The 15,688-nt window shown below is 37.4% G+C and overlaps 1 protein-coding gene across 2 annotated transcripts in view; it reads right to left on the minus strand.

The window, feature by feature from the left end:
* Positions 1-11,671: 11,671 nt before the first annotated feature.
* HAPLN1 (hyaluronan and proteoglycan link protein 1) overlaps positions 11,672-15,688 on the minus strand; it is a 79,642-nt gene continuing 75,625 nt past the window's right edge. Inside the window, exon 5 of one of the 2 annotated variants that reach the window (XM_003785961.2) lies at positions 11,672-15,226. In XM_003785961.2, coding sequence (XP_003786009.1) covers positions 14,937-15,226 — 290 coding nt within the window. In that variant the 3' untranslated portion in view covers positions 11,672-14,936. The remainder of the gene's footprint in view (positions 15,227-15,688) is intronic. The other variant, XM_012802754.1, reaches the window with a different exon arrangement.

Genomic DNA, 15,688 nt, shown 5'->3' on the forward strand with positions numbered 1-15,688 from the left:
ATGGGAGAATGGAAAGGAACCGCAGGATGATGAGTACCCTTGTTTGTATGATATTGGTGGGAGCAAGTTGTTGAAGCTACTTGTTGTTTAGAAGCTTAAATACAGGGAGAAGAGTATACGTGGATGTTGGGTAATCCAAAGGAAGGTCTGTTTTGACTATGATTTTAATCTTCATCTGTGTTGCCTTTCTGTATAGCAGAAGAAGTTTTATTAACAGTGCATTACCAAGGCTTCCTCACTATGATGTTTTGCTGTATCATTTAGGTTCCCCTGGAGAGATTCAAAAGATGGAAGTATAGAGTAAATCATTTTTCTATTTTTTTTTAAGACAGAATTTCATTCTGTCACCCAGGCTAGTGGGCTGTGGCATCATAGCTCACAGCAACCTCAAATTCTTGGGCTCAAGCAATCTACTTACCCCTGTAGTAGCTGGGACTACAGGTGCCCCCCGACAACTCAGCTGATTTTAGCAGGAATGAGATCTTGCTTTTGCTCAAGCTAGTCTTGAACTCCTGAGCTCAAGTAATCCACTGCCTCGGCATCCCTGGTGCTAGGATTATAGGCACGTAATCCTCTGCACCCAGCCATTTTCCTGATTCTTTGACTGTTTCTATTGGCAAAGACCATTTAGAGACATTGAATTTTTTGCGGTAGTACTACAGCTTCTAGTCACTGATTTTCATGAATACTGAGAGACAGTTGCAGTTGATGACAGTGGTTTCCCATTTGCTGTATCAGATTTATAGCAGTGTCCTTACATCCTTAGCATTTAGCATATTCTTATTGAATTGAATTGAATAAAAATGCTTATTGAATTGAATTGTATTGGATTGAATTTATAACTGAAACCTAACCAGATTTGTGCTCTATTCTATAAATATCAGGGTGAACATCATTTGCAACCAATAACTGTATCCATCTTTCCTTGTTGGTGTTTGGTAAATATGCTTTTGTTGTTGTTGTTGTTTTTATTGAGACAGAGTCTCACTATGTCACCCTTGGTAGAGTGCTGTGGTGTCAGAGCTCACAGTAACCTCTAACACCTGGGCTTAAGCCATTCTCTTGCCTCAGCCTCCTAGTAGCTGGGACTACAGGTACCTGCCACAACGCCCAGCTATTTTTGTTTAGCAGGCCCCAACTGGGTTCAAACCCATCAGCCCTGGTGCATGTGGCCAGCACCCTAACCACTTAGCTATGGGCACCCAGCCACTTTTGTTGTTGTTGTTGTTGTTTTTAACTACATGTATATACTGAAAGTGTAAACCAGGAACTGTGTGCTCCCTCATAATTCCAATACTGGAAAGCTCCCCACCCAGCCCTGAGAAGCGTTTCTCCCTCTCCTGAAAGACATGTCTCCTTTGTCCCAGACAGGTGAGGCAGAGGTTGGGCAGAGTCCTGGAGTGCAGACCATGGGGGATGGGTGAATGCTGGTGGTAGGGCACTGATTCTGGTTGACTCAGCACCACACCACTCCTGCCACTCACTGTCCTTCTTGAGAGACTTTTTTCTTCTCTGCCATGTACTCTCCTGCCCACATGGCCATCCCCTCCTCTCCTCTCACCCACCACATTTTTTTTATGTAGTTATGGAAAGTGGTGACTCTTTGTTGCAAGCATGAGTTGAATCTTTCAGCCTCCTGTTTGCCTGGGGCTCTTGAATAGCTGAGTATCTTAGATTCACTTTTTAGTCTTTATACGGTGCCCTGTATCTGCCCTTGAGCACTTGGGAGAAAGAGGAAGCCCTCAGGATGTGAGTGTACAAATTTATTTATTGTTCGAGAGGAATGATACAAACTGAAATTATAAATCATCATACCACATTATGAACCTCTATATTGTCTGTTGTTTGTGAGTTGGCAGAAAATACTGTGAGAGTTGCTAAAATACATAGCATTGCTTGGCTAGACCAATCAGAAAACATTTCAGTCAAACCAGGATGTTGGTCTTGCTTCTAAAATTCCTAGCTCTCGCAATCTGTTGGTTCTTTTAGGAAAGGGTACATGCATTTCCACTCAACAAACATTAATTTAGCATGATAGGGACAACTTGTGGACTTGAAAATTTATCTTATGACCCCAGTATCGTTCCCTATTTACCAAGACTGACTCACATTAAATCACCCAATAAAACCTGAGTAAGCATCAATAACATTTTCTCTTTACACAAGTTACCTTCCACTGAAGGATACATGAAGAGGAGAAACTCAATTATTTTGAGATTAAAAAGTTAGATTAGGTAGAAGTCTGCATATTTGCCAGCCATCTGGTTCAGTCACAAACTCCCCAGGGATTCTGAACATATTTGCAACTGAAAGGAATTTGAACTTGAACGACTTTTAAATTGGCACATTAAATCGTGCTAACCCAAACTAGGCATAGATACTTAGAAGGACTAATGAATCTTGGTTTTTTGTTTGTTTATTTTATTAAATCATAACTGTATACATTAATGCATTTATGGGGTATAATGTGCTGATTTTATATACAATTTGGAATGCTTACATCAAACTGGTTAACATAGCCTTCATCTCACTTAGGATGAAGGAGGGAAGAAAAGGGGGAAGGGAGGGGAGGGAGGAAGTTGGATGGAGGGAGAGTAAATGGTGGGATCACACCTATGGTGCATATTGCAAGGGTATATGTCAAATCTGTTAAGTGTAGAGTATAAATGTCTTAGGACTAGTGAATTTTGAACCTCATGTATTTTTTTTTCAGAGATAACTAAAAGGATGCAAATATTTGCTAGCAATTGAATAAAAATGCTTTCCCCCAAGTTAAACCCTACCTGTAAAGTATATATTAAATTAATTCCATAGGTGTTCTGTTCTGTGTTTAGCTAGAAAAAAAACAAAATAATAGAAATTCTGTTGTAAAGTTATCTTTCTTACTTACCAGTGTGCAGGAAAACTTCATCAGTGATAAGTTCTTATGTAAATGAAACTCCTATAAAGGAAGACCAACATATTTTATAGATAAATCTGAAGCCTATAACAAGCCTAATTTACGTTTGTGAAATTATTTTCATGATCACATCAGATGCACTTCTTCAGCTATCAAGGAGGGTCTACTGAGAGACCATACAAATGAGAGTGTGTGGGGTGGCAGTTGCTAAGGAAGTAGAGACCTATGTGCAATGTTTGATCTCAAGAAACTTGCAGGGTTTCTATGTTAGAGATGCATGCATGAGAACACAAGTGATTAAATTCTATGTCAGAATGTAGGTTGACCTTGTTCGTCTGGCAAGTGCCAATTTTAGATTCTATAAAAGTCATTAGTAAGAACCTTCTCCCCCCTCATTAATTATCAAAACTGTGTTTATCTTCACGAGGGCTACCATCTATACCAACACAGGCCTCGTACTATATTCCAGGATTTTCATTCAAAGATATCTCAAAATATTCAAGCATGCAATGGACAATGTTGAGGCAATGGACAATGTTGAGGCATTGACTCTAATTTTAAATCCTAGAGGGATGATCTTAGGTCAATGGAAAAAAGCTATAGGAGGGTTTGCTAAGCCTGGGAAAAATATTTTAAATGACACTGGTCTTTTAAGGACCTTCAACTAATCTAGCCCATGCTCAAAATTTCCAAATGGACATGTATGACATGAAATTTACACTATATTTGGTTTTGTGACTCAATGAATGTTTATAAAATATGTATTTGTGGTGAATTTTAGTAGTCTTTTTTTGAAAAATACATCATCAGGGACTGAATCATTGTGTCTAGTAAAAATACGAGCACAACTTATAATGCCTCAAATTTTGACTCTTAAGAACTGTTTAGATTTAGAGTTGATCACCATACTGAAGAAGGCATATTTTGCACTGGGCAGAGCATGGTATATAATAAACTTAACAGTAATCATTATAAGCTTCCAGGCTCAGGGTGAGTACCAAGTTGCTATTTAATACACTGTGATTACAAAGGAGACAACAAATAATGAAGGTGGTGATGATGAAGGTGATAGTGATGATGATAATAATGATGATTTATAATGAATAAAACATTTATTGAGATCTAACCATGTACCAGGCACTCTTTGAAACACTTATGCACCTTAACACAATTGATCAGCAAATAATCTTAACAGAAGCAATAAATGCTGAGATGAGCTAGTTTTTCTCTCAATCTCTGGCGCTTATAAGAGCACTGCAGATAAGTAAGAGATTAAAGTTAGCTACAATATTCAGGCATTTCCTGGAAAAGATCAAGCTTGATGGAGTTCCAGAGGTGCAGCTGGTTTCAGAAGGAGGGTGCTGTGGTGGGCACTTGGCAGGAGCGTGGTTCTGTTCACCTTGTGGTAGATGGAACAAAGTCTCCCTGAAGCTTCTTTTGTTCTCTCCTACCTGATTTGATTACCACCTTGTAATAAAAAACTCAGACAGTTCTCAAAAAACCTGCCTATCTTGGGGCGGTAAGAAAATGGTTGTGGTGTTCTGAGTTGATTCAATGATTAGAAGAGAATAAGTACCGGCAGTGAGCAGCCAGAAGAGTGAGGGCAATGAAGGATCCAGAAAGCTAAGGTAGTTCTTCTATAAGGTAAAGAATTACTTTATCCCAAATACTCATGGCACTTCTTGAGAAACACTAAATATGATTCAGGCCCTCACCATGCGACATCCAGGGTGGTTTTACAGGGGCTGAACAGGAACAGAGAGTGATGTGGTGGGGGAGGGTTTATGGAATCAAATCTGAATATTGTTCCTCAATCTTTTGAAAATTGTTAGGCTCCAATGAGAATGTATTAATATTGTGGCATATTTATTTGTTAAATAATCATTATATAATACATCTGTGCTGTGGAAGATTTTGGAGGTAGAAGGCATAAGGTTAACCAACATTTATTGATGCGTTTTCTTCCAGGCATATTAATGAATTGATTGCACATAGTTGCGATCATAAAGACAACACGTGTTTGTAATTGCCAGTTTTGTTTACTTCCATTTAGAAGGAAATAACTCATCACTGCATACTTGTACATTTTGGAGTTTTTAAGGCTTGTCTATATACAGAGTCATTAAATATTTACATCTCTTTCAATATTTAAAGGAATAAGTTTTAATTATATTTAATTATATTTTCACTGTTTTATTTACCTTTGCCTTCTTCCAAACAAGATTGGAGGTCTTTATGATTTATATTTCATGTCAGAACTGACTGGTGAAGTAATACTTTAGCTCAGATGATATGTCTCTTTCTGCTGTCCTCTTATCCCATTCCTCTTGTTCTCCTCTGAAGCAAGTTATAGAAATCAGAACTTCTCTTCCCCAAAGCAAGCCATAAAACCTACAAAGGCCATTTTCTCCCTTCTCTCAGGAAGATCCTCATTCCAGAGGGCTCCAGCCTCATATCCAGGGGGAGGGAATGCCACACAGAAAGGCCAAGAAGAACCCAGGCCTTGCTGAGTGTCTTCCCCTCCAGTGTATTACGTTTCATCCAATCACATTTTTACACTGTTTTTCATTCTTTATCAAACCTAAACATAAGGACAGTTTTCCCTGAGTCTATGGGTCTGATTTCTGAAGGTTCCATGTCATGTAAAACTTTGATTAAGTAAGTTTGCTATGCTCTTCTCTTGTTAATCTGTCTTTTCTCATAGGAAAGTTGGCCATGATCCTTCTGATGGGTAAGAAAGAGTAAGATGTGGCATTTCTGCAGGCCAGTTGTCACAGAGATAGCATTACTCCACCGACTTTCTATCTAGAGCAGCGGTTCTCAACCTGTGGGCCATGACCCATAGGAACTGTATTAAAGGTTTGTGGCATTAGGAAGGTTGAGAACCACTGAAGAGCATTAGGGAGCAGTTTCTAGGCACTGTTAGGCTATGTGCTAGCCCATGTGTTTTCAAGTTTCCAAAGTACATCCTGAACACTGCTCTTCTACCAGATCTTAAAAACTTTGATGTCTGAACTTTCTTCTCAAACCCTAAAAATTAAGTCAGTTCTCATTGCATTTGTCAAACTTCAGCAGTTTCCTATATAATGAGATAATTGGTTATCACCCTTTTCTTTATACTCTTCCCAGTGGAGAAAGTTAAAAAATAGAACTTATTTCTTTTGTTTGCACAGAAAGTATGTTGGTAGGAAGCCTTCATGTCTTTAGTCACTTGCCTTTTCTTCATGTGCTTTAAAGCTGAATTAAAGCTGCAGAAACGCCACATCTTATTAGTGTAGAAGCAGAGAGGGGTGAATCCTCTTTCTCATCCACCAGAAGGATCATGGCCAGCATTCCTATGACAAAAGACAGATTAACAGGTCCTAGTCCCCTGGTGTCAATACTGGGTTGTGCCTCTCTGCTTTCTGGGAGAGCCACAGAATTAATGAATCTGGAACATGGCTGAAGGTGTTCTTACACTACCCTTCCTTATGAAATAGTATGACATTTCAAGCTCGTTTAATCTGACAATTAAGTTCACAAATTTGCCACCATGTGCTTATGTTAGCCGCACTGTATAAATAACTCAGTAAGGTGTCATAACCTTGGTGTGTCAGTGTCTCACAGTTGTGTTCATGTCAATGTGTGGTGCCATCTTGCTGAATGACATTCATTATTGTTTCACATTTCTATGTGCCATCATAAGAATATCAGAGCTTGAATTACAGCAAAGAACAAAACATTTGTAAAATTCTTGTTAACCTTGGTGAGCATGGAAGTGAAATCAGGGACATGTTAGTCCAAGTTTACGAGGATAATATCATGAAGACAAAGGCAGTATACAAATGGATTAAATGTTTTTCTGAGGGGAGAGAAAGTGTCACTGATGAAGAGAGGTCAGGGTGGCTGATAGTGAGCAGAACTGACAAAAACATTGTAAAAATTCATCAAACTGTGTGTCAAAATCATTGACTGACTGAGAGAAGCATAGAAATACCAAGTAAATATCAATAGAGAAACAGGAAAATCTTAACTAAAAATATTGGCCAACAACTCATGGCTCTAGCATCACAACAATGCACCAGCTCTCACAGCCTCTCTGTGAGGGAGTTTTTAGCTAGTAAACAAATACCTGTATGGGAACACTCTCCCTACTCACCTAATCTGGTCCCCAATTACTTTTTTCTTTACTTAAAGATAAAGGAACTATTGAAAGGAGGATGTTTTGATGACATTCAGAACATCAAGGGTAATATAACAACAGCTTTGTTGGCCATTCCAAAAAACAAAGAGTTCCAAAATTGCTTTGAAGGGAGAACTAGGCACTGTTGTCAGTGACTGGCTTCCTAAGGGGAGTGCTTGGAAGATGCCTGCAGCAATGAGGTATGTAGCGCTTTTTCTTTGAATTTTATTGTTTCCATTGTTCACCTGGATCAGACTGAGTTACAGCAGACTCAAATAACTATATCATACCCACAGGTTAATTTAACTAACACCTGCTAAGTTAATTAATCAATTCCAGAAAACACAATATGTATAAAACTATGACATTAAGACAACTATAAATGATGTTCTTGATTGCCCTGTGGGTATGAAAATCTAATTTTTATTAAAAATATATGTCACATACGTAGTGGCAAATATGATATTATAAAACAAAATTTAAATGTCTCTTTCCCTCTGGCTACTTGGCTTATGAATTATAAATGATTTTCATTTTTTAAGTGCTTATCTGAATTTTTCAATATTTTTACTGTAAATATGTATTCATTTATGGTAAGAAAATACTATTAGTATTATGATCCTCTTTGTCATATGAGAAAATTGATTTTTTTTATTTGACTTGTAAATATGTTTAGATTATAATAATAGAGTGTTTGTTTTGTGCCAGGAAACTTCTCCATGGTTTTACTGGAGGTTAACTATAGTATAGTGGTTAAGAAGGCAATTCCTTGAACCTTCTACTTGACTTAAATCTTCACTATGTTATTTGTAAGAAACTGTGTGATCTTGGGCAAGCCATTTAGCCTCCCTGGGCTTTCATTTTCTGATTTTTAAAATGAAGAGAATAACATCTATATCACAGGATGTTAAATGACTTAAAATAAATTGTATATGTAAAATACATGGCACAATGTAGTACACTGTATTAGCTATTCCCAAAATATATTAACTCATTCAAATTTTATAACTCCATAAGCTACACATTAATGATATTATTAACATTAATATCCATACTTTTATTTATTTATTTATTTTTTTGAGACAGAGTCTCAAACTGTTGCCCTGGGTAGAGTACTGTGGCATCATAGCTCACAGCAACCTTAAACTCTTGGGCTTAATTGATTCTCTTGCCTCAGCCTCCCAAGTAGCTGGAACTACAGGCACCTGCCACAATGCCTAGCTATTTTTTGGTTGTAGTTGTTATTGTTGTTTGGCAGGCCCAGGCTGGATTTGAACTCACCAGCTCTGGTGTACATGGCTGGTGCCCTAGCTGCTTGAGCTACAGGCGCCAAGCCATATCCCTACTTTTAGATGGAGAAACCAAAGCTCAAAAAATGTTAAATGATTCACCCAGAATCAGTATGGGACAGGGCTAGATTTGAACTAGGGTTCTGTTGGTCTGGTATCTGTGCTCTGAATTATTCTACTGAATTGTCTCTTCGGATTACAAACAGCCCAGTAACTTTCACAGGATGGGTGAATTACTGGTAAGTAATAAGGAATGCATGATTTCAGCTTGTGTGATGCCATGAAATTAATATGATTTTGGAAAACAGATAGTACTCATCTATTTTAAAATATTCAGTTAGATGATTAAAAAGTAGACAGTTGTCCCTGGCACTTGGTAAACTAATTTAGTCAAATCATATATCCTTAGGACAAGGTAGAATTCTTTCTCTTCTCTCTCTCTCTCTTTTCCTCCCCATTCCACCCCATCCTATCTAATCCTCTACCCAGCTAGCAACGCGTTGGCTTTTGTCTTTTTATGTGAGGGCCCATATTTATAATGCAAGGCTTGTATCAGATACAGTCTTTTTCCTGATATATAAGTGAAACCTCAGAAGCTACTGGCTTCAATGTGGAGTTCAAATTCTTATCCCTAAAATATTTTACACAAATTTTTGTTATAGCCCTTACATTTCAGTGCTTTAGATGGAAAAATGTTTGAGGTCAGAATAATACATAAATGGTTTAAAATATTTTTAGAGTAGATTAACAATACAGAAGACAGATACACGAGTTATTTGGTGTATAATTGCTGATGTAATGGGAACTGTAATATTACCAGAAGAGAAGGAGAAAATCAGAGACATTAAATATTTATGCTTGAAGAATATTCTAAGTTCAATCAAATTTCAACTAATCATAAATTTTTTTAAAAAATTATTTTAAATTGTAATATATAAATATCAACCTAATCCTACACTCCCTGGAATGGCTTTGATGTTTCTCCCCTTTCAAATTAGTTAAGATCAGGGGTTGTCAACCCTGGCCACATTAGAATCACTAGGGTGGGGTGGGGGTTAAAAATTCTAAAGTCCATCTTGCCTCCTTGACCATAATCTGTGGGGGAATGGACTCAAGTTTCAGTATTTTTCTATAGCTCTCCAGATGATTTCAATGTACAGACCACTTTAACAGATTACTGAATATTCATGTACATTGAATTGAAGGCTGGCTTTTGAAAATTCCTCTTTTTATTAGAAGATCAGAATTTACTTCTCAGCCACTTGAAGCTTGGCTTTCATCACAGGAGCAAGTATCTTCCCATGGAGTAAGGATGTTCAATTTGGCAGAACTCAAGCACAGGAAGAACCACAAAGGACATTATTTATCTTTTCTCTGGACTTGCACAATCATTGTATGAGAATATGTTTATTTATTAGAATAATAAATGAGTGACTCTGTTTTTAAATTCGCATGTGAGATTCTCAGCATCCTCAAAGAAGGACCTTTCATAGTCTCTCAAATCTCGAACTCACTTCTTATCTTTCTCTGCTCTCTGAATATATATGAGTTTTGGCAGGCAGAATTTTCATTGACTGAAATCAAAGTGAGGATTATTTTTAACCCTTTCCCATCCCCCAAACTCGAGATATTTCAAGCAGGATGAAGAGCTGGAAATTGGGCCCCTTCCTTTGAAAGAAAAATGCAGGGATACACTATTCTTAGAACTCTATTGCCTTCCAAGAATCTTACATTTGTTGATAAATCTAATAGCTTTATTGTTGTGGAACGGAGAGTCTGAGCTTTCTTTCCAGCCTGGGAGTATTTTCCTGAATAAATAGAGCTCAGGCTGTTGTCAGACACCAACTAAATGAAAGAGCCATCGTTTAATAGCTGAGGCAGGAGACACTGGGTGACCCCTGTAGAGGAGAGAGTCACAAAGGTAAACTGAGACGGAAAATTGGTTGATTTCAGGAAAGACATGGAATTGCACCCTGGGGTGACTCAAGTTGTTTCAGAGGATGAGTGGCAACGGAGGTGACAGAACTTTACTGGCCTGAAACAAATATAGAAAAGAAATGAATAAATTTTGTTTGCTTCTTAGTGGGGGAGAAACAAATGTGTGCAGTGAATTTTCTCCCTAAGATTGAGGCTTATAGCCTGCCGTTAGCTTCCTGAATATACCACTTACTGGAAGCAAAGATTGCACAGCCATATTAAGACATGCCTCTAAATAATCTGAAGGGAGGCGGGGCAAGGCAATGAGACACGAGAGAAAATACTCTTTCCCTACACTTCGGTGTCAGTTTTTCTCAATTCCTTGCCTTCTTCATGCTCCCCGCTAATCCTTCATTTTTATTATTCTCCTTACATATTTGACCATTGTGGACAGCATCCATAATGTGCCAGAATTGTCTGAATATTAAACCTTATTATGCAATTGGGAAACTAAGGACATCACATCTGAGTAGTTTACTTGTTTTCATTTAAGCATTATAAAACTCCATGATATGACCTCACAATATCAGTAGCAAGCAGGTTTTATATGTTAACTGGCTGCAATATATGAAAATTGTTGGCAAAGTGACAATGAGATCTTTCATCTATGTGAGAACTTAAAAACTGAAAGTAGATCATTTAATTTCCTATGATCCTGAGACTTTTTTTCTTCTCTAAGCTTACTCATCGTATTCTAAAAAAGTATAGGAAACATGTTGGAGTCTACCTTATTGTCTGAAAGGCAATGCCTCACACTCATTTAAGTGTGTTCCAGTGAAGTCATGGCACCAGCCATAGATACTTTCACCTAAGGATTCATTTCCATATACCAGGAAAACCCAGAAACTAGTTTTCATGGTGAAAATACAAGGTAGGGATGGAAATATTGGAAAATGTGTTCCTTGTTACTGGGACGGAAAGCACTGCAAAGAAGGACTTTACTACCAAAATGAAAACTTTTCTTTTAATTCAGTATTCATAATGAAGTTTAAAAGCATTTCAAGTATATTAATCTAATCAACAATATCACAGATTTCTGGGATCATTAACCTGGTGAGCAAGATAAATTATGCTACAAATTGTATGCAATGAGAAAAAAAGCCAATAGATTTTGGGACAGGACTATTGCTGATTTGGTGACACCATAGATATGCTTTTCTTTTCTATTTTTTTAACTTTGCAAAAAAATCCTAGGAAATGGGAATTGCTATATGTTTACAACATAAACTTAAATGTATCAGAACAAGGATGGGTTAAATGCCTTTTTTTGAAATAATGTATTTACAGAGTTTGACAGAAAGCAAAATAGCTAAGATTCTATAACTCAGAAGACTCAAAAGATACTGCAGTAACACAAAATTGACTTTTAATATTTGTTTACCAGTTCATTGTATCTTACAGAAAATGAAAACATTTTTTTGGTGATACAGATTGGTTCTTATTCTCAAATTTATACTTGGTATCTATTAAATGCCTTTAAAGACTGATTTTCTTTTAATCAGGTGGTTTAATGACTTTTATTTTTCATGTCTTTTAGTGTGTACCGATTCCTGCTCTGGCAGTAGTGAGCGATGATGATTAACTTCTCAAGAAAACCATGTCAGTTATCCATTGATCTTCCTTATGCTAAAACTGATAAGTGATTCCCTTTACTCATCTCCTACTTAGTGGTCAGCTAGTCCATGAGACCACCTATTCTTCGGAGTACTAAAACCAAGAAACCCAGTATGGCTGCCAGCAACCAAATTGGAATCTCCTTTGAGTCTACTTCTAATTGCCAAAATAATAAGCAACTATATTATTGCATAAAATAACACTTTAACAGGTACCGGCCCCCTTTTCATGAGAGAATGTTTAAATTTACAAATACCATATTTGGCTAAAAATTACTGTGATAAAATATGGCAGCGATCATTCAAAGATGGCTTCCAGTGTTAAGGTGACCAACTTGTTTTCACTTCCAATGTTCTTATATGAATTGCTTCTTTTTGTTCCAATTTTCAAATGTAGGCATTTTAGTGAAATTTGCAGATATACTTTGTGTTAATTATGAACAAAATAATCGAAACAAATTTTCCTAGTTCAGCTTCCCATCTCATCCCTCTGATATTCTTGCAATCCAAGTCTAAAGAGCAACTTCTGAATTGGCCAGTATTGCACCGACATTCTGTCAGGCTTGTACTAGAATAACCTTTTCTTTTTTCAGACATTCTCAGTGAGATATATTAGGAAATGAAATAGGAAAACAGACGTTTGGTGGAAAAAACAGCAAAATGAGAACATTAAAAAGACTCATTCAAGTAGAAGTCTAAAGGGCATGGAAATTCTGATCCTTTGGGCAAAATCCGAAGATAAAAATTCTGCTCAGCAGTATTCACTGTGTTAAGATTTTTGTTTTTGTTTTATACAAGAATGGCAAGACAGTGTGCAATTGGTATAGATTTTAATCAGCTAACAGTCACTCCAGAGATTTTAATCAGCACCAATTCCTATGCGAATAAGTATTTAAAAGTTAAGAAATGCTACTATACTTAACATTATACAGGTCGAGTGCTGCACTAGTAACTGAAAATTATATGCCTGAAAAGAAATTTGTTCTCACTTATATTTCCAACAAATTTCTTGTAGCATAGATAATAATACTTCAAGTATGGACTTTCTCCAGTGAGCTTGCCCCCATATTTCAGGTGTTAGAGTTGTCACTTTGGAGATAGTCCCTTCTTTCAATGATATAATAGTCTTATCCTAGGCCATTCAGGTATCTTTAATTTAGAAGGATGAGTTCTATTTATACCAACAGGGTTTAAGTTTAAACTCACAATCTCTTTGGATTTGTAGTTTTGTACAGCTTGCATATCCAACCTAACTTAAAAATGTGCATGCATACATTGTCATCTTTTACTATTAAAGCATCTGAACATTTCTAGGTATTTTTTGATGAAAGAAAGGATCTACTTTTATTTACATTTTTTTTCTAGATAGCATATGAATATGGTTCTGTTTTCATGGACTTCCAATTGTTCTATACCTTCCACACACATAACTCTACATTTATATTTATTAGAATTATTACAGAGCTTTAAATGCAACCACAATCAATTCAGGAAACAGATTTATTTACTCATGTTCATGGAAGGAAAATCTACATAAAAACATTCTTGAAAGCATACCAGCTATGTCATACTTGGATTATTATACTAAATCCCATTTACTAGAAGTCATTTGTGAAACGATGGGAAACCATGAAATGTAATTTGAATACAAATATTGGTCCCTGTGGGGTCTCAGCAGTCATAAAAATATAGAAAAACAGAGCTTTATTTAAGATCGGAGCTGCTAATGTGGAAAGTTGTTGTTGTTGTTTGAAGCTGGACTTAACCTTTTATTTAAAGGCCTGAAGATTCTAGTGTAAACTCGTGGATGACAACGTCAGCATTTCATTTAAGCCTAGTGATGACCAGCAAGGAAAGGGACACTATTGAGCACATTTTCTATTTGGGAGAACGTTTAGACCTACATTGTTGACCTTTCCTCCCAAACACAGGCACCAGCTGGACTTTCTGGTGTGTACAGAAACAGGAATAATAAGAATTTTGAAAGTTGGGTCTTTGTTTCTTGGCTAGTCAAGTATATAGTTACTCTTTTATGTTGTAATTTTTTCACATAACGTAAATAAAAAAGAAATATTAAATAAAGTTATTTTTGTAGGACAATAACATTTTATAGGCTAACATAAAATCAAGCTGCTAAGTTTTACCATTTATCTGTCCAGCAGTTTATCTATAGAACTGCCCTGAGTAGATGCTAAATGCTGCTTAGCAAATGGCCCTTAGAATTTAAATATAACTCAGTAAAGCTACTCAAAAGATAAAACAATTCTTCCTAGGCATGTGTAATTTTAATGATAACATGGCAGAAGTTTTTCATTGGTTAACTATTCTCTGCTTAAGTCTCATACTTCATATAAATGGAATTATGAAGGAGTTATAGCTGTGCTTGTTCCTGTGCACTGGAATCCATATGAATTTTGTTGTTGTTGGTTTTGGTCAAAAAGGCAGAATTTTAAAGAGTAAAATAGTCTGTTTATTGGAGGCTCGAAATACGAACTTTTAGAAAAGTATAGATTGTTCCCTTGTGAAACAGAGTTTTGTGTAACTTCTCAGTTCATGTAAAGAAGCCTGTATTTCAAATCGTTTGTTGTAACTGGTTCATGGTAGTGCATTTCAAAATTGTACAAATGTGTAAAGTTTGTGCTTGTGAGAGCCGCTGCTCTGAGCAGCTTTCCTTGCCTCAACTTAACCCTAGCAGTTCTCAACCTATTGCATGGCCCGTTCGTGGAAGGTTACTTTGTTGGGAGGAAACAGCTTAAACAGTTTAGCTCTAAAGCCTTCTTATGTAAAGCTTCCCTTAAAATTATATTAATTTATAATATATATTGAATGATAGCTTTACAAAAACAAATCAATGAATTGGTCTTTATGAAAATGACTCTTTACAGTAAGTAAAAAAGGGTTATCACAGTTTTGGTAGCTTGCGTGAGTTCATACTGACAACGAAACCTTTCACATGTTCTTGGTGACTTGAGAACCGACACGCTCTGGGGGCGCGCTCAGTTGTACGCTCGGAAGCAGTAGACACCGTACAGCTTATGCTTTTTATCTGGGAACCCCACGAAGCGCACCGCGGCCTCGGTGGGGCTGCAGCGTCTCCTGGGCCTGGAGATGGGGTAGCGGACGCTGCCATCCGCCAACCAGCCCGCGTCGCAGCGGTCATAGCCCAGAAGTTTCCAGGCAGCGAAGATCTGGCCCACTTTCGCGATCTGAGCACTGTCATTGAGGCAAGCTTGCACGGCTTCGTCGTAGGTCAGTTTGGTGGGGTGGATCAGATAGTAAAAACGGCCTGGGGAGAGAAGGGGACAGGTCAGTGGGCCGGTCTGTGACAGCCACCGAGAGAGGGAGGGAGGCCACAACGGAGGAGTTGCCTCCATGCAGGGGACTGCAGAGCGACACTGGAGAGTGGGGCACAGCATTGTCTAGGAAATGGAGAGCCCCCAGGTCACTCTCTGCTAAATTAGTTTTTTCCCTGGCCCCGTAGTATGTGTTCAGACATGCCCTTTAAAGCTTTAAAAAGAAAAAGGAAGTGACAGATGCAGTTTCTGTTAGCTAATTAGTGACTAAAAGGGCCCTTCTGTGGCACTAGAGAAGACGGAATTCCATGTTAAAAGCAAGAGCTATTTAAATTCTAGCTGTGGCAAGCCTGGACCCCAGCACAAGTTTCTGGAGAAGCAAAATTTGAATGTGAAAGGATCAAAAAAAAACGTTCCTGACAGAAAAGTCCATTTACAAAAAAATCAAAAGCCCG

The sequence above is a fragment of the Otolemur garnettii genome, unplaced genomic scaffold (assembly GCF_000181295.1).
Source record: "Otolemur garnettii isolate 467f Iridium unplaced genomic scaffold, OtoGar3 scaffold00017, whole genome shotgun sequence".
Classification (NCBI taxonomy): domain Eukaryota; kingdom Metazoa; phylum Chordata; class Mammalia; order Primates; family Galagidae; genus Otolemur; species Otolemur garnettii.